Genomic DNA, 22832 nt, shown 5'->3' on the forward strand with positions numbered 1-22832 from the left:
TTGAAATAGAGACATCTGGCAGAGTGGACTTGGAGGGGGGTAGACTTGACCTACCCAGCTGCCTCCAAAGCCATCTAAAAACAACAATGCTTCTGGCACATTCCTCAGCCCATTCTCAAAAGAATGAGAAGTAGAATATTCTGTGGCAAATGCTCACAACACGAGGAAGATTCACAGGATGTTTTGCCACCAAAAGCCTGGAGTAGTTTCACATGAGTTGTCACACTGAGACGTGGTTAACAGAGATCCTCACACCTGTTGATGAACATCGCCACCCAGTGGACATTCCTGAAACAGGCGTTTAGAACTAAAGACAGTATAGTGCAACAAACTGAACATGTTGGCTTCTTTTTAAACTGAACGGTATTTGTGTGCTATAAATGCATGCCCACAGGGATGGATTACTGCACGGGCCTACCGGGCCCAGGCCCAGGGGCCTAAGGGGACAGGGGGCTCTGAAGCCCAAGCCTTTGCATGGAATCATTGCCTCAATACAACACATCAGCATGTAGGCTATTGAATTTAGGATTGGCCATCCCCAAAATGCACCAGAATACAGGAAATCACATCAAACAAATTAAAACATTTCTGAGGGAGGACCCCCAAACCCCCCTTCCACATATGCGACAATTAGTGGGGGGCCCTTAATACATCTGGGCCCAGGGGCCCGAAAGTTCATAATCCGTTCATGCATGCCCATTACCTACATGCATGATTGGCAACTAGGGTATAAGCGGGATTCTAGGTGTCACAATACGGAATTAATGAGTTAATTAAGTTCAAGGTTACATAACATTAATGCTCAAGTGGGATTGTGGGGCTATACTGTCAGGTTGATCTGCATTAATCCACTACAGTGAACTTTTACCAAATGCACAAAAGACTCCATTACTGGTTTGGGGGCTGGGAAACACTAGGGGACATCCATCTCGCAGGAAAAGCCTGCACTCATGCTGGTAAGAGATTCTCCAGATATCGCCTGCCTTTACAAATATACGGCCTTAAAACCTCTCAGTGACGAGGACACGGGAAGGCTTGTCCATCCCTTCTAACAGAGATTGTTTAAGTGTTCGTTCTTAAAATATGTGTGAAAGTAGTTCAAATAATATGGTAAGCACAATACAACTTCTCCTTTCAACATTTCAAGAAACCAAGCAACCAACAAATCTGAAACCAAGATAACAGCCTCTCCCATTAGATGCACTGCAACCAATGTCTACAAAAGTTCACTCTTTTTGAGTTTTTGCCTTGACTGTAAACTCTTAGTCCTAATCAAAACTACAACAGACAATTATATAGGCCAGCACTCCACTCTTTTTTAATACAATGACTTATAGGGGTTTCTAACCAACTAGCAGTCAAGAATAGCAAACAAAGTCCTTTTAGGCAAGTCCCTCCACTCGGCGGCCATATTGCAATGCTTTTTGGGCACTTATCAGGCATCTATTTTGGCAAAAATGCGTGTGTGCAAGGCTTCACGACACCAACCTTGCTCCAGCGGCCAGATCACAACACATGATTGGCACGATGTGGTGGTGGTAGTGCAGTGGTTAAGGAGCTGGGTTAGCGTGCAGTAACCTGAAAATTGTGGGTTCAATTCCCGGCTTCCACCGTTGTGCCCTTGAGCAACACGCTCCGGGGACAATGTAATCCCTTGTAATATAGCTGACATGGCTGGGGCGAATGGTTGGGAAGCCAGGGGTGAACGTGATAGGAGGTTAAGGGCTCAGAGGTCACCAGCGCTGTGGTCATCTGCCTGGGCCGCTGGATGCGTTTGGCTTGTGGGTGTCTGAACTAGTAGTTGATCTCAGTGGAGCCTCCAACAGATGGCAGCCTGTGTGAGTGTGTGTATCGCACTGATGCCACTGCAGGGGCTATGCCCTTCCACAGATGACTGCCATACCTCAGGTAAATATAATGGACTAACATCCATAAAAACTAACATGTAAAAAGGCAAAGATGAATGAACTGCATGAATTCAATTGCACTCTAGCTGAAGTGAATTTTTGAGAATACAATTTCATATAAAAGACAAAATAGTTTTAGTGAAATCTCCAAACAAATAATTTTATTATCTTATAAACAGCATTCAATAAGGTACCACAAAGTCCCGTATCTTAGATTTCCACTGCATACAATTTGTGTACATTGTTTACAACTTTATAAAAATGCATCAAGAGGTTTCCAAAGAATTTTCAGGACACTCTGACAGGTTTTTTAAAGTCCCCCCCCCCATATTTCTTTTACTCTTATCACTGTATCACATTCATTAAAGCGATAACATTCAATGAGGATTGAAAGCAAATGGAAGAAACTAATGAAACCTATAAGCCTCTTAAACATGGTACGGGGGAAAATATCCAAAACACCAAACAGAAGAAGGATTCATAGATATTTTGTTGATGGAAGAGGTAGCTGTACAGGGACACTTCACCTCTTAAAATACTAATTCAAAGTGCAAACGACAACAAAATAAAACATTGACAATACCAAGCAAATATAACAAATTTTTAGACTTTGTTTTAATATCCTCTAAACTTCATCAAATATGCCTTCTTTATGCACATTATATATATATATATATATATATATATATATAAAGTATATACAGAAATGTGATTAAAAACAGTTTGTCTTTTTTACTTTTTTCAAACCCAATGAAGTACATCTGTCTGGTGGTTACAAAACCGCTGTGTATACAGATCAAAGTCTCTGATCAATCAGACCATATAAAATTATATTTCTCTGAATTGGACTGTACGTGTGAGCAGAGCAGCCAAAGACTAAAAAATAGCCTCCTCTTGCCATGTCTGTCGACATTAGAGAAATCCAAGTGGCCTATTTTGGAGTTAGCTGCACCACCGTCTAAAATCGAAAGACAATGGGCTATCAAAAATGCCAGCAAAAGAAGTACAAAAAAAAACATATTGCATAGTAAGCTTACGATGTCCTACCCCACCCACCAACCAAAAACTTTATCAAGCGAGTTCGTAACAAACATTTCCCTCACTACATTCATAAGTATATATCCATTAATTTTACTTAAAAAGGTGATGTTAGACAGATGTAGGCAAATACAGGTAGCAGAAATCGAGTACTGCCACCCAGCAGCTGATGATGAGATTAGTAATGATGGTGGTGAAACTGATTGGTTGTCAGCTGTGCTCTTCTTATGTAGTGGCCTTTGACCTTTACTGCAATTCTAATAAGATGCAATAAGGCTTTCAAGACTGTTCTTGTTTCTGACATTTTGTGAACTTTGCATGATGTACTGTATGTACGTATGTACATACTGTATGTATGTATGGATGTATGTATCATGTTTGCAGTTTGTGTGCAGTAGTTATCAACATGTATTAAATGAGACCAGTACTGATAGTACTGGAAAGGAATTCTGGTTGCGTTCACCATCATCTTGTGATGACTTCAAGCAAAACTATTACAATTTTCCAACAGATACTATTAGGCACTTACAACTTTGTTGTATGTTTGAAAGCACATTTTTGAAGGGGAGCACAAAATAGAAGTACCCTTTTCCTATGTCGGGTCCCGTAGAGCAAAGGACAGGAAATTAGACAGACAACACAAACAAGTGAAGCAGACAAGAGTTCCGTGTTAAAATGGTTTGCCCTCCCTCTGTCATTCTGGGAGACATCTTACTACATGATGGTGATGGGAAGGTCATATGGATGGTGTGAAACCATGGTGGACAGTTTGTCATCAAAGGGTAGAAATAATGAGCGATGACAAAAGGATGAGAGCATGTGGACAGCGTGTCGACGCGTAGCAGTGTGAAGTCATTTTATCGGTCCTTGGATGTGAGCTTTTCGATCAGTTCTTGAAGGGGAGCCAGTTCCTTTCTGTCAATCAGGTTGAACTCCTGGAAGACAAAAACAGATACATACATTACCACAGTAAATATATATATAAAAAAAATGAGTGTTACGAAAAACGTAGGGTTATGGTTATGCATAGGGTTATGCAAAATTATGTTAAAAGTGCAGTCAGTGATTGTTCGGGATTTCAAACCCATAACATTTTTTGTCAACATTTGTTTTTTGTCTTTTATATGAAATTGTCGCCACACCCTGTGTGGAGTTTCTCTGGGAATACTGAAGGGAGGGGTGAGCTCTGGTGTGTTTCGTTTGGTCCTTAGTTAAAATATAATGTACTTTGTTTTGGACAAAAGTGTCTGCTAATAATTTTAAATATAAACATAAACATAAACAAACATTCTGACTTCCTGTACAATTGCTGACTGCACCTTTAATGTTAAAGGTGCGTGTGTGTGTCAAAGTAGACAACACATGGCGGTGTGGCCTCACCTGGACGAAGAAAATAAAGTGCTTGAACGAAGTGTTGAGGTGGGCCTCCTCCTGGAGCTGGATGACCGAGTCAAAGTGCTGGTGGTAGATGTGGGCGTAGACCCGGAACAGGCGCTTCAGGATGGTCTTGGCCACCGACATGAAGTTCTTGGGGAAGGGCACTCCTGCATAGAGCACAGGGCAATGCACAGATGGGCCAACATACACATAAGAGCACTGGGGCGGGAGGGTGGCACCATTACCATTTATTATGACCGCCGCGCAGTGAAGCAGCGGCCATATAGGTTTAGTCAGAATTTTTTCTTTTTTTTTCTTTTCTTTTTCGCATGTCCAAATTTCGGTCAAGGATTCCCGGGACACTGAAAGAACGGGGTAGACGAAACTTGGTGGGCATGTAACCCCATATGGATAGCATTAATCCATCATTTTTCATTTTGATCTGTAGCCCCCCCCGCTGGACTGCACCCCCCGAAAGGAGGGTAGGGCAGACACAGTTTTCTGTGAATAGCTCGAGAACCGTAAGGTTTAGGAGGACCATTTTTTTTTTTGTATATTGAGCTTAAGGGGCCATGTCAACCCATTCCATAACCACTCATTTCATGTATAGCGCCACCTAGTTAAACACAAAAAAGTAAAAATGAGGTGTTGTAACCTAACATAGTCAAAACTGCACAAAATTGGAAGTGTAGGATCATTATGACACCCTCTGAATGCAACGCCAACTGCCCTGTAGGTGGCCGGAGACAGTTTTCTGTGAATATCTCGAGAACCGTAGGGCCTAGGAGGTCCACCTTTGTTTGTATGTTGGTCTTAAGGGGGCATGTCAACCCATCCCATTACCACTTATTTCATGTATAGCGCCACCTAGTTAAAAATTAAAAAGCAAAAAATTAGGTGTTTTCATCACAATATCTCTGGCTGACATGGTCAAACTGCAATTAAATTGAAAGTGTAGGATCATTATGACACCCTCCTAATGCATGCCAAGTTTTGTGAACTTTCGCTCATAGGGGGCCTTACAATAAAAATAATTTATGTGTACATTTAGTGACCGTTACACCAACAAGGATTCCCGGACACTGAAAGACCGGGTACACGAAAACTTGGTGGGCATGTAACCCCACATGGATAGCATGGAACCATCATTTTGATCTGTAGCCCCCCCGCTGTACTGGACCCCCCGAAAGGAGGGTAGGGCAGACACAGTTTTCTGTGAATATCTTGAGAACCGTAGGGCCTAGGATGACCAATTTTTTTCCGTATGTTTGCCTCCAGGGGTCATGTTAACCCATTCCATGTGCACACATGTGCATAAACAGATACACACGCACACACATACATTCACAGTAATCATACGTATGACACATACTCACACAGTAGACATATGTACGCATGCATGCACATGCACAAACACACATACTCAGGCAAACACACAAGCACGCACACACACACACACACACACACACACACACACACACACAAACATAAATGTGTACACGCACACAATTCAAGAATTTCTCAGAATTATGAACAGGCAAGATGGGGTAGCAGGGCTCTACAGTGCGCCCATTTCACTCGCACATGCAAGTAAAAATGATGGCGTGCGAGTGCAAAAAAATATTTAGGCGCACTGGTGCGTTTGCCTACTGCCTCCATCAATGCAGATATTTCAAATAAAAAATAAAAGGATAAAAAAATATACATATGTGATAGCCTATGTTGGGTTGGGAAGAGAAAATGGACTGTTTTAGTAGTAGTATTAGGCAGTATGCAGTCAGATAGGTCACCATGGGCATATTTGGCATATTAGCTACAGATGGATTCACAAATAAATAAATTAGCCTACATTTGGCAGGATATACAGGCTAAATGCAAATAGGGCAATGTATTATATTATTTTACATTAACAAAATGTAGGAAAATAGAACAGACTGAAAATAAAGTAGGCACTGATCTTTAAAATCCTGTTTCCTGTAGCCTAAATGTTGTCAGTCATTCTTAATATTCGCAATTGGTGCACTGGCATGTTTAACTGTTAGCTGGAGTGTAATGTTAGATTATGTGTAAGTTAAGTACAGAACTGACTGTGCTCCTACATTTTTTAACTTGGGCGCACAAGTGCTCCTGGAAAAAAAATGTTAGTGTAGAGCCCTGTGTGGGGTTGTATAAAATGAATTTTACATGTGAAATCTATGAACTAATCATGTTTTGGTACTTGTTGTCTAGCAGATACCAGTGAGAATTGAGTGTGGATAATGCAATTTAGTGAGACAGTTAGAATCATATAGGCCTTTCAGCGTGATTTATTTTTGTGGAAAAAATGTGCTGGACTGGGCGGCGGTCATATTTTGTACCGCTCTGCGGTACATCTAGTTAGCTACGCAAATAAGTAAGTAAGTAAATGTTTATTTTAATAGCACTTTTTCATGCACAAAGTGTTGTACACACAGAAAGAGTGGGAAGCCTCTCCTATATTACACTAAACTAGTCTAGACTACACTACTTGTAACAGTAAAGTGATCTATGACGGACTGCCACTGTACACACCAAAGAGGATTACAGCACAGACATGACTGCAACATGTCTGTGGAAAAGTAATAAAACCTTTATTTACAACTAATTAAAACTCCAAAGGGGCTGTATGTGATCTGTTTGTCTGGTAACTTCTTCTAGGAGCCAAGAGCTGAACACAGTGAGGGGAAGCAAGAGAGCATTATCTACACATGCCTTAAGGACACAAGACACATGTAGCATGAGAAGATATGCATACCTATCTTGGAGGGGAACAGAGTCTCATCGTCGAGCTGGTCCTGGACCCAGGTCATCAGGTAGTCGATGTACTTGGGTGCGGAACACTTGATAGGCTTCTTAATGTTGGTTCCATCGGCCCAATGGTACTCATACCTGATGGACAATGACAGAAGAAATATCTTAAAGATGTCCATAGACCCTTTCAATCTGTTTCCAGAGGGTTTCCGATTGAAGTTAATTGAAATTGAAATGTTCAAAACCAACGCAGATAATGTGAAATTAAATTTTGTTTGTTTGTCCCCCAGTTACCAGAAATGGCTTAGGAACGCACATGTTTTTTTATGCAGTTGAGAGGGTCTATACATGGCTGAGACACGTCCGTGCCTGAGTTTATTTCAAGAGCTGCCGCTGGCTGCATTTCTACTTTTATGTCCATGTCCGGCAGAGGCTATTAGTGAGACAGGTAGCGAGACAGACAGTAGAGGTTGAGGTGGGGAATGAAGACATTGGGGGTCCAGTAGAGACTTACTTGGGGCCTGCAGACATGAGAGGACAGCTGTCCTCAGTGCAAAAGTCAGTGATCGTCCCATACAGCATGTTGATCTGATTGAAGAAGTCCACAGCTAAACAGGCAGAAAAAAAACAGAGAGAGAGAGAGGAGAAAGAGATCAAGGTCAATGACACAAAACTCTTGGGCTTGGTGTGTGAAATTACCTGGTCTACAGATTAGAATAGAAACATATAACAAAACCAAGGCTCTTCAATGTGTAATCTAAAATTCTAAATATTAAAGGAACCATATGTAAGAAATGTATTTGAATTGATCATAAAATGGTCCTGATAGGTCACTAGACATTAAGAAATCATGTTCATTTCAAATACTTATATCACCGACAACAGTAGTCCGGCCAGGATATTGTCATTTAAAAAGTGAAGTTGCAGCCCTCAACTGATGTTGATGTTGTGTTTTGTCATGTCATGTTGTGTATTGGCCTGATGCGCCATCCTCTCCCTATCTACTAATCACAAAGTCAGTAGTGTTTCAGCATCCAGGTTGGCAACCTCGAGTCAGGGGGGAGGGGGAGGGGATTCACCGCTCTACAGTAATTTGAAAGTTATTGCAGTACCAGTTTTGGCCACAATCTTACATATGGTTCCTTTAATATCAATATACCTGACTAACTAGCTTACGGTATGTCTCATCGTTTGACTGACTACACTGCACCTGACCTTGTGCTTCATGCCTGGAATACCTCTCCATCACAGACCTGAGGGGATAAATACTGTTGGAAAACTGGAACAAGCTAGTGATGGTGAGCCCCACGGTTCAGTCTGCTTGTCATTTGTAATGGACAGAAATACCTCCTCATCTCCTGTGAGCTCAGCAGGAGAAGCATTTCCTCTGGAATGTCACAATATGCTTGTCTGAATGCTAGTAGATACACATGTGGCACTTGTACAACCATGAAAAGTTTGGAGAGGCAAAAATATGGCACAATTTCAGTAAAGGGTCATTTCTCACCAGATGCAACAATAAAACTTCTAAAAATGATCAAAATGATGATGTCAAAAACGCGTTTCTCACATATGAATGTATACACGTATTAAAAATCTGCACCCATTAAAATTTGTTATAGTGTATTTGTAATGCTTGTTTACATTTTCTTTGTTTATTGTGTGTGTGTGTGTGTGTGTGTGTGTGTGTGTGTGTGTGTGTGTGTGTGTGTGTGTGTGTATATTTTATTCATGTAATATAGCTTTGTGTGTGTGTGTATTTTTTATTCGTGTAATATAGCTTTGTGTGTCTGTGTCTGTGTCTGTGTCTGTGTCTGTGTCTGTGTCTGTGTCTGTGTCTGTGTCTGTGTCTGTGTCTGTGTCTGTGTCTGTGTCTGTGTCTGTGTCTGTGTCTGTGTGTGTACACTCGTCTAGTCATGGGGAACATGCCCTGCAGGCGCAGCAGTTTTGCACCAGGAACATTTGTAGTGAAGAATTAAGACCTGGTTGTTCAGCATGCAGCACCTAGCGAGAACACTGATGGTGGTGATGTGTGTTCAGGCTTGACTGAGTTCAAGTAAATAAAGCAAGCGGAGGAAAAGCGCGGCCGTCAGCACCACACTGAGGAGCGCAATCGAGAGCCAAGTCCCACACAGCAGACAGATGAAGGATGGGGTTAACAAATGTAGCACTTGGAAAAAAGAAAAACCAGGGCAGGAAGAGTGTCTACGTGGAGATTTCTTTTTTTTTTTTTTTTTCCGTTTACGCAACAGAAGCCCACAGTAAGTGTTAACTGCTGAGTGGCTAAATAAACAAATAAGCAGTGGCATCTTGTTACAATAGTGCAGTTCTAAAGAGGGTCATTGACACACGCACGCACGCACCATGCTACTCTGCTACTACTCTTACTTACTGCTAATGCTAACTCTAATCCTGTTACTGATCCTACAGCTGCTACTACTACTATTACAACAACTGTTACAACAACGTGTGTGTCTGTAGATAGGAACATCTACTGTATTAAGCTAAATCCCTAGTCAACCCACACACTACTTCATCAGCACTCCTGGTTCTTTGTTTCTCTGGCTCAGAGCCGAAGCCGCACAGTATTTTTCTTCTTTAATGACCCGGAGTAATTAGACGCAACTCAACACCTCAGCAAATGCACCACCACCACCGCGGCTGTCTACTGCAGGGGCTGGGCCACTTGTCCTGCGGAGAACACAGACACACGCACACACAGACACACGCACACACAGAGCCAGATCTCACACATAAGCACACAAACACACACAGAGCCATATCTCACACACACACAGAGCCATATCTCTTCTACTGTATAAATAGCAGAGTGGCCATACTGATGCCTGGAGGAAAGTGGAGATACACAAAAGGTTGTGGCTGCAGCCTGAATGCTTGTCAGAACGCAGTATGTCGTTCCATACATATGGGGGTAGGAAGTGGTGGTGACAGAGCAGTCTGGGTGCCCAGTGCTGATCCGTTCCTAGATATCCCTTGTGTCTGGGAAATAGCAGCCAGAGGGGTCTAGACTGTTTCATCGATGAAACATAAAAAAAAAAAATACAGATCCATGCTTCCACAATGGCTGAGCGGATGCTGCTGAAGTCATTCATTGAGCAGATGAGACACATGCTTCTTATAGTGAGAGAAAGAGAGAGAGACAAAGGCGGAGAAAAAGAAAGAAAGAAATTGAGTGACAGATAGCCAGAGAAGTAAGAGACCACATGATGTGTAGCGATGGACACGAAGGCCAAAAGACTCAGTGGCAGACCAGACAACTGTCCGTCAGAGAGCCCCTTTATGAAGTAGTAAAGAGCTAATGGCTTATGGCTAAGACTGGCCGTGGGTTACTTACTGTTGACAGCCACCCACTCGTTCAGGTCCTCCCCGTCGGGCAGCATGACCGCCATGCGCAGGTTTCCGCTGCCCAGCGTGGCCTCGGCGTGCTTCAGCAGCTCATACTGGTGCGAGCCCTCCGGAATGTTCTTCTTCGGCTTGAAGGTCTTTGACGACCGGCTTCCGCTGCAGGGCAAAGAACAGACAGACACGGGGATATGAAGTAAGGCAGAGTGGAAGTAGGACACTAGACTATATAGGCCTGCGCCATGGGCTACATGAATAAATACAATGGCATAAACACAAATCGAGGGCGCAAGGCATAAAGAAAGACATATCAAAGGAGAGTGGGGGGGAGGGAGGGAGGGAGGGGGGGGAGAGAGAGAGAGACTTCTCATTGGAAGACATAATTCTGAAAAGAAAGAGTTGCCCCTCAAAGGTGCCCTTCAAACACAGAGGCCAGGCTAGTCCTGTCTGTGAGATACAATAGACAGTCACACACAGCCACATGAGGAGTAATGCAATCAAATGTCACTGGAGGGGCAGCTAACTCGATTACATGCTGTCGTGACTCTGATTTGGCCTTACCACAGGAGGACCACAGTGTGAAACTGACTTGTGAGAAACTGACTTGACTGTTGTTTATACGCAACTTGGGCGTAACCTAACCTAGACTTTAATTTCTCTTGGCTGCCTCACACTCACACACACACACACCTTAGGGTTTTCTGTACCAACACAACACACCTTCTAAAAATGAACTGTGCACACTTGTGCACGCATGTATGTACACACGCACGCATGCACACACACACACACACACACACACACATTCATTCACATTTACACACACACACACACACACACATTGAACAGACATACCCTGTCCAGGAGCACACACAGGCAAACTCTACTGTATCTGCCTAGCCAGCCACAGCAGGCGTATACCGCTGATAAAAACACAATCAGCTGCTGGTCAAACATAGTCAGCTGTCCAGTAAAGGCACCAGTGTTCTATGACTGAACCAGAAAGAGAAATACCTGTGAATGGAGGCAATACATGTGGCTTGAAACCCGAAAAGCCTGATGCTCCTGTACCTCGTGGGATATAGACGTAAACATCACCAGAATCATGCTCCTTCATTTCCAAGAGCATGACTACACCTGATGACATATGGCTTAAGCTGGGCAGATACTGAACGTCATTTTCTTTCAGTCGCTTACGACATGGCAACTCACACTACCTGTTTCAATCGAACCTGATTGCTGTGCTCACAGCACGTTCGACTGCTCACACTGCAAGACATAATACAAATTTCTGGTGTGGCTGAAATCCAGTCGGATCGGACTGGAGCTGGAAAGTTGATTGTCATGTCTTCTAATCAGGCATTGGGAGCCTGCTGACAAACTGGACAGGAATTTGCTCCAAGTCAAAAGTCTGTGCGAGCCGACTGACTCGGGGCTACAATCTCGTCAAAATCGCACAGTGTCTGCTTGGCATTTATGCTTATCACTACTGCATGACAGACATCTGCCAAATGTAATGACTGCAAAAGACATTCTAACTGAATTTTTTTTTTTAAAGTATATATTTTTGGCCTTTTTATGCCTTTAATGATAGTGAAAGTGGAGAGTGACAGGAAGCGAATAGGAGAGAGAGCAGGGGTGGGATCCGGAAAGGACCACGGGGCGGGAATCGAACCCGGGTCGCCGGCGTACAGTGCAGGTGCCCCAGCCAGTTGCGCCACAGCTGGGGCCAATTCTAACTGAATTAACAGTGACATCAAAGGGGAGTGGGCTGCATCTTTTTCAGCCTGGTGTTGTTAACATGACTCAGATACTTAATGACAGCAGAAGAACGATGCCGTAGAAGACATGAAGGTAGATCTAAGATGAATGATTGAGTACAGAGTAAAGGCGTGCCCTGCAGCAGCATTTAATCAACTCGGCATCAACCATTCACAAGTCCTAACAAGACTGGAGATTCAAATTTCCAAGTCTCTCATTTGAAAAACGGGATTGGACTGGATGAAGTATAGGGCTTATGTGTTTCCTGACAACCATCATCGTTACTCATCTGTGGAAGGTTAAGACCTACAGAGAGGTTTGCTCGAGCAGCACCAAGACTCAGACTGGTGCTTCAAAGGAGCTTTTGAAGTTGAAGTTGCCTGTTCATATAGGAGAGTGCATGGTAAACGTGATGCTGTGCATGGGGCTGCATGTAGGCCTACGTGGTCAAAGAGGAAATGTGTAGGCCTAGTTTCTGACATATCGTGACTCCTTTTGCGCAACACTTTGTGTGTGTGTGTGTGTGTGGTGTGTGTGCACACAAACCACGGGGCGCCAGACACAAGCTAGGTCCGTCAGCAGACCAAAGGGGCCCAACAAATAACGCGGCAGTGTACGCATGGCACAAATATGCAATCAGGCGTGAGGCGGACACCATGGGACGATGCACCCACCACACACATTTTCTGTGTCTCACTCTCACATACACACACACACACACACACACACACACACACACACACACACATGGTACTGAGGCCATGCTGTGACAGTAGGTCAGCGCTCTTTGGCTTTTCAGCACTGATCATGAGTAATGCAGGAGGGTAAATTGTGAGGCATCCTATGTGTGCCTCCGGATTATGGTCCATGCATTTGACCACTAGGACCAAAGCTGTAACTGAATGGTAGCACTAGCAGTAAAATAAATAAGATGTATGATTACAGTTTACAGTGCTCAGGGCTAGTAAATAAAACCACTCGTCTGATGGCAAAAAGACGGTGTACACAGGACACTCCTTCGCAGGGAGCAAAATAATCTCAGTGATATGTATCTGTGAACTACATAGCCAATATCTTGTGACAAGAACTTGATTCAAAGCCAAAGTGCTGACAAATCAACCTCAAGCAACCACTGGAACCAAAAAGGCAGACATACACAATTCACAACAGAGGCCATAAAAGCAGAAGAAACCAAAAGAAGGAAGAAAGTGAGATAAATCTGTCAGCATAAAGGTCAGGTCTATGAAGCAATGACTTCTTCCCCCTTCCCATGACATGAAGGGATGAAGAGGCCTTGACAACCCCAATCAAATGTATATCATATATAAATATTTTTCCCCTTTTCATGGTCATGTTCTCAAAGCACACTAGCCTGTAGTGGTTGCTCCCTCCACCACTGGATCCAGTCATCCAGAGACCAGGCTTATTGTTTGACCGTCAGTTCTGCTTGACCTCTCCTCCTGCTACCATCATGATCTTCAGCAAATATTTCAACATGCCTCTCTCACACTGGCTTATCTGAGCATACATGAAAGCATCAGAAAGCACCTCAGATTATTAACAGATGACAGAGAGACAACATCAGGACGACCCAACTGCTCCAATTCAGGCGATATGTAACAGGACGAATTGCTTCACCATTACACTCAAATGCACTAAGGGCAGAAACGCATCAATTCAACCTGTGAAACTGTCTAAAGGGATCTCATTAAATCTGAAGCGCATCCTAAATGACTCCTACACCAACTACGTCCCCCTAACTCCTTTGCATATAACTCTGCTGTGTGCATCGAGATCAAATCAGTGTTTGAGCTGCTGAACAACACTCAACCTTGTATACCATGACACATAAGCATGAGCCAGACTTCACCTCACCTAACCTCAGGACTCTGTGGTCTCATGTCCCATGTGATCATATTGCCAATGGCCATGCTTTTCTCAAGAGGCCCTTCACTGTGATGTGCATGTCAGGTGAATCTAAAACGAGCCTCCTTCACAATGTACAAGACCCAATTCATGCCAAACAAAAGCATGTTCAGTACACAGAAAAAAAGCTATGTTACAAACACATACACACACACACCCAAACCCATAAAAAAAAGTCACGAGTTGCTGGGGGGAAAAGTACCACAGTGTTTCTATAACAGAATCAACTGAAAGACTTTCATTCAGGGAAATGGAAAGATTAATGTAACTTCATTACCAACCAACACAACAACCTCTATCTGTGCAAAGGTGTTCACAGCTTAGCGATTTAATCCAACAGCAAGTGATGCCTCCTCTACTGGAACAAAAAGACTGCGAAGGAGTACTTTTGAACATGATTACAAGCAACCGACGTATTAAGAAGAGATGGTTTGGGGGCGTTGAGTCAGGGACTTGATCTGCACATGCTTCCCTTTTCACTGAAATGAAGAAGCGAGAAGGAATGAACACTATGCAGAAACATGCTATTACCTGCTAGCCCTGATAATCACTCAACGAGTGATGAGTGCAATTTGCACGCTGGTACTTCTCATATTTTCCTTCCTCAGTTGTCCCAGTGTCTTGGCTAAATTTCAAGGCAACTTCCCCTACTTAAGTAAATCAGCCATCTATTGCTGTTAGCAATTGTTTGTTGTGAACAGAGACTGCTGTGGTCATCAGTATTTTCCAGAGAAAATGTGACTATAATAAGTGAGATAGCCTATAGAGGTAACATACAAAAGTATAAGGATTGTAATTTAAGCAAATGTAATGAAAGTTTTTTCTCTCTTCTTAACATTAAAAGCAAGAGTGACCTGATGCAAGCAGAAATGGATCGGATCTTCAACCACATGAGATGTAGAAGACTATGTTGACAAAATTCGGGCGTGTGCCGAGATTAGTGATAAGAACTGTAAGGAGCGTAACGTCATCTACTTGATAAGTCATATCCACAATGGAGGACCATGATCCTAAGGGTTTTTAAAACGAATGACCACATAAACGCGTCTAATATTAATCTGGGTATGCAACAACGGCAATTTGTTATAAATACTGTATTCTAGATCAGATGAGAGTCTGTAGTGCAAGTATAGGTTACGAAGCGAGTGACCTCGCTAGACAAATCCCCGACGCTTTTCCATGAAGTTGTCTGTGAATGAAGGCTAAGAAGAATAATCGATAACGACGAAATAACTTTAGACTATTACCCAGTCACAACAATGCTGTAGGGTAAAACAGTTTGTTGGTCATTTTTTTCTGTCATGTAAAAACTCACTGAAGCAAAGGTTCAATGTGTTGACAGACAAGAGGATGACTAACTCTATTCTAGTTCGAATGTGACCATTTCAATACCACACTCGTGAGACGAATACAATGGACAGCTCAATTATCTAAATCACTCCCCAATCAGATCAAAAACACAGTTCGTCCGAGGGTCAACACAAGGCTAACCAGCTGCTCCAATTCCTAGCTAGGTTAATGTTAGCTTACTGCTTTACTTGGCAACTAGGGGCTAACCTTACACCAGCTGCTAAGCTAACTGGATCAGACACAAAGACTGTGCTTCACCATGGGCATTAGAAATACAGAAAATGTACTTACAATAAAAAACTCATTTTTCCTTGAGACTGTAGTTCTTCCTCAGTACCAGACACCTGTCAGTTCTCTCCAAGACTAGACCAGTCAAAACAGGGGTTTCCCCGTCAAATGTTAGTCCTCAGAGCAGGTCTGTGACTACTCCTCTCCTCTAGTCCCTTCGAGTCGCTGTGCAGACAAACTTCTCCTTCCCCTTCCAAAGTCTCGATGCGCTGCAACTGTCGCGAGACTAAGTACAGCAGCATGGAAAAAAGTTACAGTTTACTATTATGTTTAATTATGTAGAGCCATTTGATAATAAGGCTACTTTTACAGTAAATCGTCCACTTACAGTGCTAAATTATAGGCCATATTCATTATACATTTTCACTATCTATTTTTAGAGTAAACACACAAATACATTCTAACTTGTCAAATAGCCATGTTTATTATGGTAAACGTTGAGAGGACTAATTCAAATTCAAAGTTGCTTCATTAGCATGACTGTAGCCTATGTGAACAGTGTTGCCAAAACAATGTTGACAGTGACAGCATAGTGCACTCTTCTCTAACTACTGTCAGTTAGTCCGCCTAAGCACTAGATGGCGATATTTGACAAAACGTTGCAAACATAGTTTTGACTTTTCCCTTGTTCTTCACTTTGTCAGCCGAATGACCTCTGACTTACAAGAACCAACATGCCGGCTTATGAACGAGAAACAGGTCAACACAAGGATTAATAACACGCAGCACACGGTTCACCAGACACCAAAAGTTTAAAGTATATTCGGAAGCTAACGATATGAAATAATTTCAAGGAAGGACTACAGGAAAATTTACATTAAAGCTGTCTGTCATGTCTGGGTACTGCAGGACTGTGTTGATATCAGCTCTGTGTCGTTCTCTCGGTGGAATTCGGCAACCATGCACCAAGATATTTCATCAAAACAAACCTTATCAAACTCAAGCTCTGTGGTTTTTATTTGACCGACATGATCGTCCACGGTATCATCACTGGTCTACCAGTCAATCGCATACATTTCTTCTGAACGTCAAGTCAACGTGGGCGTCATGTCGGAGTATCCAGTCATCCGAGGTAATGAATCGATAGAGTTGACGTAACCTAACCTAGCTTAGAAACCAAATGTAAATCATAAACAGGGCACAGTTTAAGTAATACCTGCTGCATATTCATCATCGACTTCAGCCCTCCAGTGTGTGCGGTGTGTTTGTAGATTGTTCTCTGTATTCTCATTGAGGTTTCTCATGCAACATGTTCTGCTTATTTGGTCAGCTAACCTGCATTGTCCTGTTGAACTGTCTAATACTATTTAGGCAGGTGTTCCATTCAAGGAGGAAGAGTACCCACCTCTACCAGAGTATAATGCAAACGCACAGCCCGGGACAAAGGATGTTTTCATAGTCCGTATCAAGGGCTTGCCCTGGTCCTGCAAAAAAGAGGATTTATTGGAATTTTTCTCTGGTAGGTGAAGCTCACCCAGTATCTAGTTAAGCTTAATGTCCCCCATCAACCATCCATACACTAATGTTTATGGTTTGCCTGCCATCTTATTAACAAGCATATGTGTTTGTTGTTTTGTCTTGTCTTGCCACAGAGTGCAGGATTCGTGAAGGAGCAAAAGGAATTCATTTCATGCATCTCAAAGATGGGAGACCGAATGGACAAGCTTTCATGGAGATGGAGACTGAGGAGGATGTCAGCAAGGCTTTGGAGAGACACAGGCAGTACCTAGGACCTCGCTACATCGAAGGTTTGTATTATTGATCGTGCTAATGCTAGATGGAAAGTCCAAACTCATCAATCAAGCTCTCTCTCTCAAGCCATGGAATTTTTTTATTACAAGTGTTCTCGTTTTCCAGAGACTTTCATTCAATGTTAACTGAAGATGGACAACTGTATTAAGGAATCTTGTGGTGTCATTACGTCTAGCTCGCTAACGTGGTAACATGACTGGTATTCTGAGCACCCTCTGTGTGTTTTGCAGTGTTTGAAGTGACAGAACAAGACGCAGAGGCCATACTGCAGGGGGACAGTCCGCTGTCGGATGACGGAGTGGTCCGGCTTAGAGGCCTACCTTTCAGCTGTACAGAGAAGGACATCATCCAGTTCTTTTCAGGTCCATTAAATTTCATCATGTACTTTACTTGAATCATCATACCTTACTGTTACAAAGTGTAATTTCGTACATTATGTATGTACCTCACTTAATTGTAACCATCTATCTTTTTGTCTTGTCCTCAGGATTGGACATTGTAGAGAATGGGGTGACCCTAGTATCAAACGCTAGAGGGCAGAGCAACGGGCAGGCCTACGTTCAGTTTGCCTCCCAGGAGATGGCTGCGAAGGCACTGGAAAGAGACAAGGAAGTGATAGGACACAGGTGGGTCATTATGTATTATGTTTTGTTATTCCATTAAAAAACAGTCCCACTATGACAAAATACTATGATTTGTTAGCCTGGGTGCCAGCCGAACTTAGTCCCGCCCACAACATTTGAGGTCGGGAAGTTCGGTCTGGCATTGCTCCATTGTGGAGCTACTATGCTCGCCCTAGATCTGGCGGACTAATCAAATCAGGCTTTACGATGATGGACAGGTGAGCAACAGCGCCTCGTCTATCACGTCATCTGAGCACGCTTAGATTAGGCCTATGTTTGCAACAAAACGCTGTGGCTAGAAGGAGACATGGCTTTTAAGACCCCATATGGAAAATGCATATTATTTAATGAGGTTTTATCACTGAAAACGATTATTTCTGAAAACTTTGGCCAAAGTTGAGATGTGGGAAAACTCATGGTTTCACTTTCATCAAGGGAAAACAGCATGTTGCATTGTGACATGTTGTTCCCTCGTTCGTTTGAACTCTCTGATTGACCACCTGTTCGAGGGATTTGCGACAGCCTTTCCCAGCTGTTTATAAGATGTTTGTAGCATATCAGTGTTCAACAGAATTATTTTTAAAAACGGAAGGGACATAGGCTATCAGCTTTTTCCTAATAGCCTACCCTACTACGTATCTCTTAGATTTCGCTAATGAGTGTTGTAGGAGATATTGACGGCACAATAACTTTGACAAAAGACCAGAAAACAATGTTAAGGCATTTTTTTGAGAAGAAGGATGGTTCGTGTGTTCTTCCTACACCTCACGGTAAGCTATTTCGTTGCTCTGATTGGTTAGGTCTATCCAATTGAGTGCAGAGGCATCCCCTGGCTACGTTAGGCTAATGATTTGTCACTTGACCAGAAAGAAATACAGTTGCACCAAGTATGTTGATACTCTTCCACAAAAAAAAACTTAATTTTTCTCTGAAATAATTTGAAACTGACAAAAATAACCGATATTCATCATTGTTTATTCCATTTCTAATTAAAATCAGACTTTGTTTTTTTTTATTTGTATTTATATTTTGAATAATAAAACAAATGAAAATGGCTTGGACAAAAATTATCTAATTGTACCTTTATCTAATTGTGTGTCACACAACCTAGAGGCAGTCACTGCCAACAAATGTTGTCTGTGGCTCTGAATGAGACTTCTGAATCTGTCGACATGTAGTTTTGCCCACTGTTCCTGGGCAAATTGCTCCAGCTTTCTCAGGTCTGAGAATGCCTTCCGTAGATGGCATGTTTCAGCTTTTTCCATAGATGTTCAATGGGAATCAGGTATGGACTCATAGAAGGTCACTTCAGAATAGTTAACGGTTTGTTCCTTAGTCATTCGTGGGTGCTTTTAGCTGTGTGTTTTGGGTCATTATGCTGTTGGAGGATCCATGGCCTGTGACTGAGACTGAGCTTTCTGACAGTGGGCTGCATGTTTCGCTCAAGGATGCAGTTTATATTGTGCCTTGCACAGATTCAAAGCACCCTGGGCCAGACTTAGCAAAGCAGCGCCAAAACATAACCAAGCCGCCTCCATTTTTCAAAATAGGTATTGTGATCCTTTCTTGGACACCTTCATTTTCTCATCTGTGAAGAGCTGATTTGCCAAAAAGCTCCAGATTTGTCATCACACCAAAGTGGAATCCTTCAAGAGGCTCACTGTTTTCTGAAAAAGTGACTGATGGTGTGATCAGACGTTGATGTACAGTGACCTTGGAAGTTTTCTTTGGCTCTGTGTCTTACAATTTGCACTATCCTTCTGTTCAGTTTGGGTTCAATTTCCTCTTGTGAACACATCCAGCCTGGTTGACTACAGTTCCATGCACCTTGGACGTTAACAATATGTGCAACTGTAGTCACTGGAACATCATACTGCTTGTTCTGATGGCCTTTACCTTCAACATGCTTGTGTTTAATCATGCTTTCTGATGTCCTCAGGCAACTCTTTTCTTTGAGATCTCTGCTCCATGTTGATTTTGGTGCACACAATGATACCAATGACTATTTTCCTTTATTTAAAGGGAAACTTGGCAACTATTTCAACGTAATAAACCCGTTTAGAAATCATTTGGATGGTTAAATGACCTAATCCGGTGAAAATGGTGACTTTCCCCGCTGCCCCTAGCGTCCCCAGGCGGAAAACCAACCTTGCAACATTGAGACTACCGTCCCGGAAAGAGAAATGAGAAACAAGAAACTCGTTTTAAATCGTGTTTCTTACCTTGTAACATCCACATAGTTCTTCTGAACTTATGCTAACCGTTTCGCTAGCTTGTAAGCAAATCCATGTGCTTTATCGTTACCTTTTTCCACAGTTTGAAATAGCATAATGTACAATTTCTCCAGCAGAGGGGGAAATATAGATAATCCTGGCAAGTTTCCCTTTAAATAGGCTGAATGACTGAATACAAGATCAAATATATATGTGATAAGTGAAACAGTTAGTTTGAAACTTCACCTTAAGCAAATAATTTATCATCGTACCAATAAAGCTGTCTGAGCCATTTTAGAATGTTGTTAAATAAACAACAAATGATATCTTTTCAAACTCTCTCTGCTTTACTCTATTAAATAGAAGGCATCCTTAAAGTTGAGTTCACTTGTGTTTCATCATAGGTAAACTTGTTCTCTCACCTTGTGTTTAGGTATGTTGAGATATTCCCCAGCTGTAAAAGCGAGATTGTATCGCAGTATCGCCGGAAAACCCAGGAGGCACCCGCTGTCCCCCTGAGCAGAATCCCCATTCCAAACAGAGGCACACTCACACCTTCAGCCTCGGAGACAGCTGGAGGCCAGCGGCTCAGAGCAGGTGAGGTGATCATGTGACTCACCTGCCTAATGTCTCTTTCTTTTTTTTCATTGACCTCATGACAACTCATTTGGAGATCAGCATAATGGAGATTTGTAATCATCATAACATGCTATGACATTTTCTCGTGTAAAATGTTTTTCTTTTCCACAGGAAGATCTGCTGCAAGCCAAGTCTTTGCAGCTTCCATTCACTTTGTGCACCTGAGAGGGCTGCCATTTGGAGCTACGGCAGAGGACATTGTCGAAGTAATTTTTGTTATATTCATAACATTGACTTCAAGCAAATACTCTTATGCTGAAAGACTTGCTGTACAGTGAATGTAACAATTTACCTATGTAGGGAATACAGGCTCAAAAAGTAAAAGTACTTGTTTTTTTTTTTATTATTTGCTAAATATGACTATTGTACATTGGGAAGAATTCCATATTTGTGGAATCTAACTACACCTTGGGTGTACAGTAGATATCAAAACCTTAATAACATTAGCATTTACTGACACAGCCCAAATCTGCATAGAGCAGTAGCATTTCTTTACAGACACTGCATTCATGTGCAGTGGTTAGGTTCAAACGGTCTTTGTTGTATTGTGTCTCGTAGTTCTTCGCTCCACTGAGGGTGGCTAGGATCATGATGGAGTATTACTCAGACGGCCAGGCAAGCGGAGAGGCAGAGGTGCACTTCAGAAGCCACGAGGATGCAGTGGCTGCCATGTCCAAAGACAAGGAGTATATACGTAAGTTATTATGACCATTATAGGCTTTGTCAAAGTTTTTTTTTTTTTAAATCATTTGTGGTCGACTATTCCCGAAAAACAACGGGGCATATGCAGTTTAATGGGCATGTAGCCCCACTAGACTGATAAGGAATAGCAACAAGGAGTTGCAGGAGTAAGGGATGGAGAGAAATTGAGCGTGTTGAAGCATTATTTATTTTTTTGTTAATAGAACATGCTAGCCTGGGTGTTCCCATGCTGCCTTGCGCGCGATTTGATTCACGCTGCTAAGGCAGCCTGGAGACCATGGAGCAAATTTTCGCCTGAGATAGGGAACCAATCACAGAACAGGGGGGGAAAGCAAGACGATGATGAGCTATGCACAGACGCATTTGATAGACATCCGTGGCACCCAATAAACGGATCTGGGCATTTTTTTCAAATACGAGAAAATGAACGTTTGGTTCCCAGACCACGTCTCATTGAGAAGTGGTGGCGCTAGCCAGGCTAAGAACATGCAGGACTAAACAGCAGTCATAATATGTACCGCTATACATTTAGCGACATCTGCTGAACATGTGTGTTACGAAGCATGACTGGAACCTTGTTTTCTTTCTGCACAGAGAACCGATATATTGAGTTATTCCTGAACTCAAAAGGGGGACAGTCATGAGGTCTGTGCATTTTTGAAACACAGTAATAGATGATATTAATTATGTTTTTTGAACAATTTATGATGTCAGTGCTTTATGGATTTGTTGTGAACTTTTACACATGTGTGTTTTGCCTTCCATAGGTAGAAGTCACCATCTCCTAGAATATCGATACAACCCAGCTGCCATAATTATTGGACAATGTGCTTAGCATGACTAGCATAACACAATAAACCACATCCCTTCCCTGTGTTACAGTTGGTGTCTTGGAATGTATAACCATCATGTGTTCATAATAAATTATTACTGAGGTACTTGTGGAATGTTACCAGTTGGAATCATCAGCATTAGGATTAAGTTCACATCTCTGAAGCTGAAGCTACTTGCTGGAGGAACTGCTATACAATTTGATTAGTTGTCCATTAAAGAATCTATTGCAAAATGTATGTTCATCCAACTTGCTTTCAATGGCTCTATAAAACTCTTAAAGCAAAAGCAAA

The 22832-nt window shown here is 42.3% G+C and overlaps 2 protein-coding genes across 2 annotated transcripts; one reads left to right on the plus strand and one right to left on the minus strand.

The window, feature by feature from the left end:
* Window positions 1-2040: 2040 nt before the first annotated feature.
* Window positions 2041-15943, minus strand: mob1ba (MOB kinase activator 1Ba). Its single transcript, XM_048244256.1, has 6 exons — window positions 15783-15943; window positions 10447-10613; window positions 7606-7699; window positions 7096-7229; window positions 4326-4489; window positions 2041-3880 (listed from the first exon to the last, which is right to left on the minus strand). Exons 1-6 carry the CDS (start codon window positions 15794-15796, stop codon window positions 3803-3805), a joined length of 651 nt encoding a protein of 216 aa, XP_048100213.1. The 5' UTR covers window positions 15797-15943; the 3' UTR covers window positions 2041-3802.
* Window positions 15944-16433: 490 nt separating this feature from the next.
* Window positions 16434-22584, plus strand: grsf1 (G-rich RNA sequence binding factor 1). The gene is made up of 10 exons (XM_048242802.1): window positions 16434-16851; window positions 17091-17238; window positions 17372-17527; window positions 17762-17893; window positions 18019-18157; window positions 20801-20964; window positions 21118-21212; window positions 21565-21700; window positions 22303-22353; window positions 22476-22584. Exons 1-9 carry the CDS (start codon window positions 16612-16614, stop codon window positions 22350-22352), a joined length of 1260 nt encoding a protein of 419 aa, XP_048098759.1. The 5' UTR covers window positions 16434-16611; the 3' UTR covers window position 22353; window positions 22476-22584.
* Window positions 22585-22832: the final 248 nt, after the last annotated feature.

Source organism: Alosa alosa, chromosome 5, assembly GCF_017589495.1.
Source record: "Alosa alosa isolate M-15738 ecotype Scorff River chromosome 5, AALO_Geno_1.1, whole genome shotgun sequence".
Lineage (NCBI taxonomy): Eukaryota > Metazoa > Chordata > Actinopteri > Clupeiformes > Clupeidae > Alosa > Alosa alosa.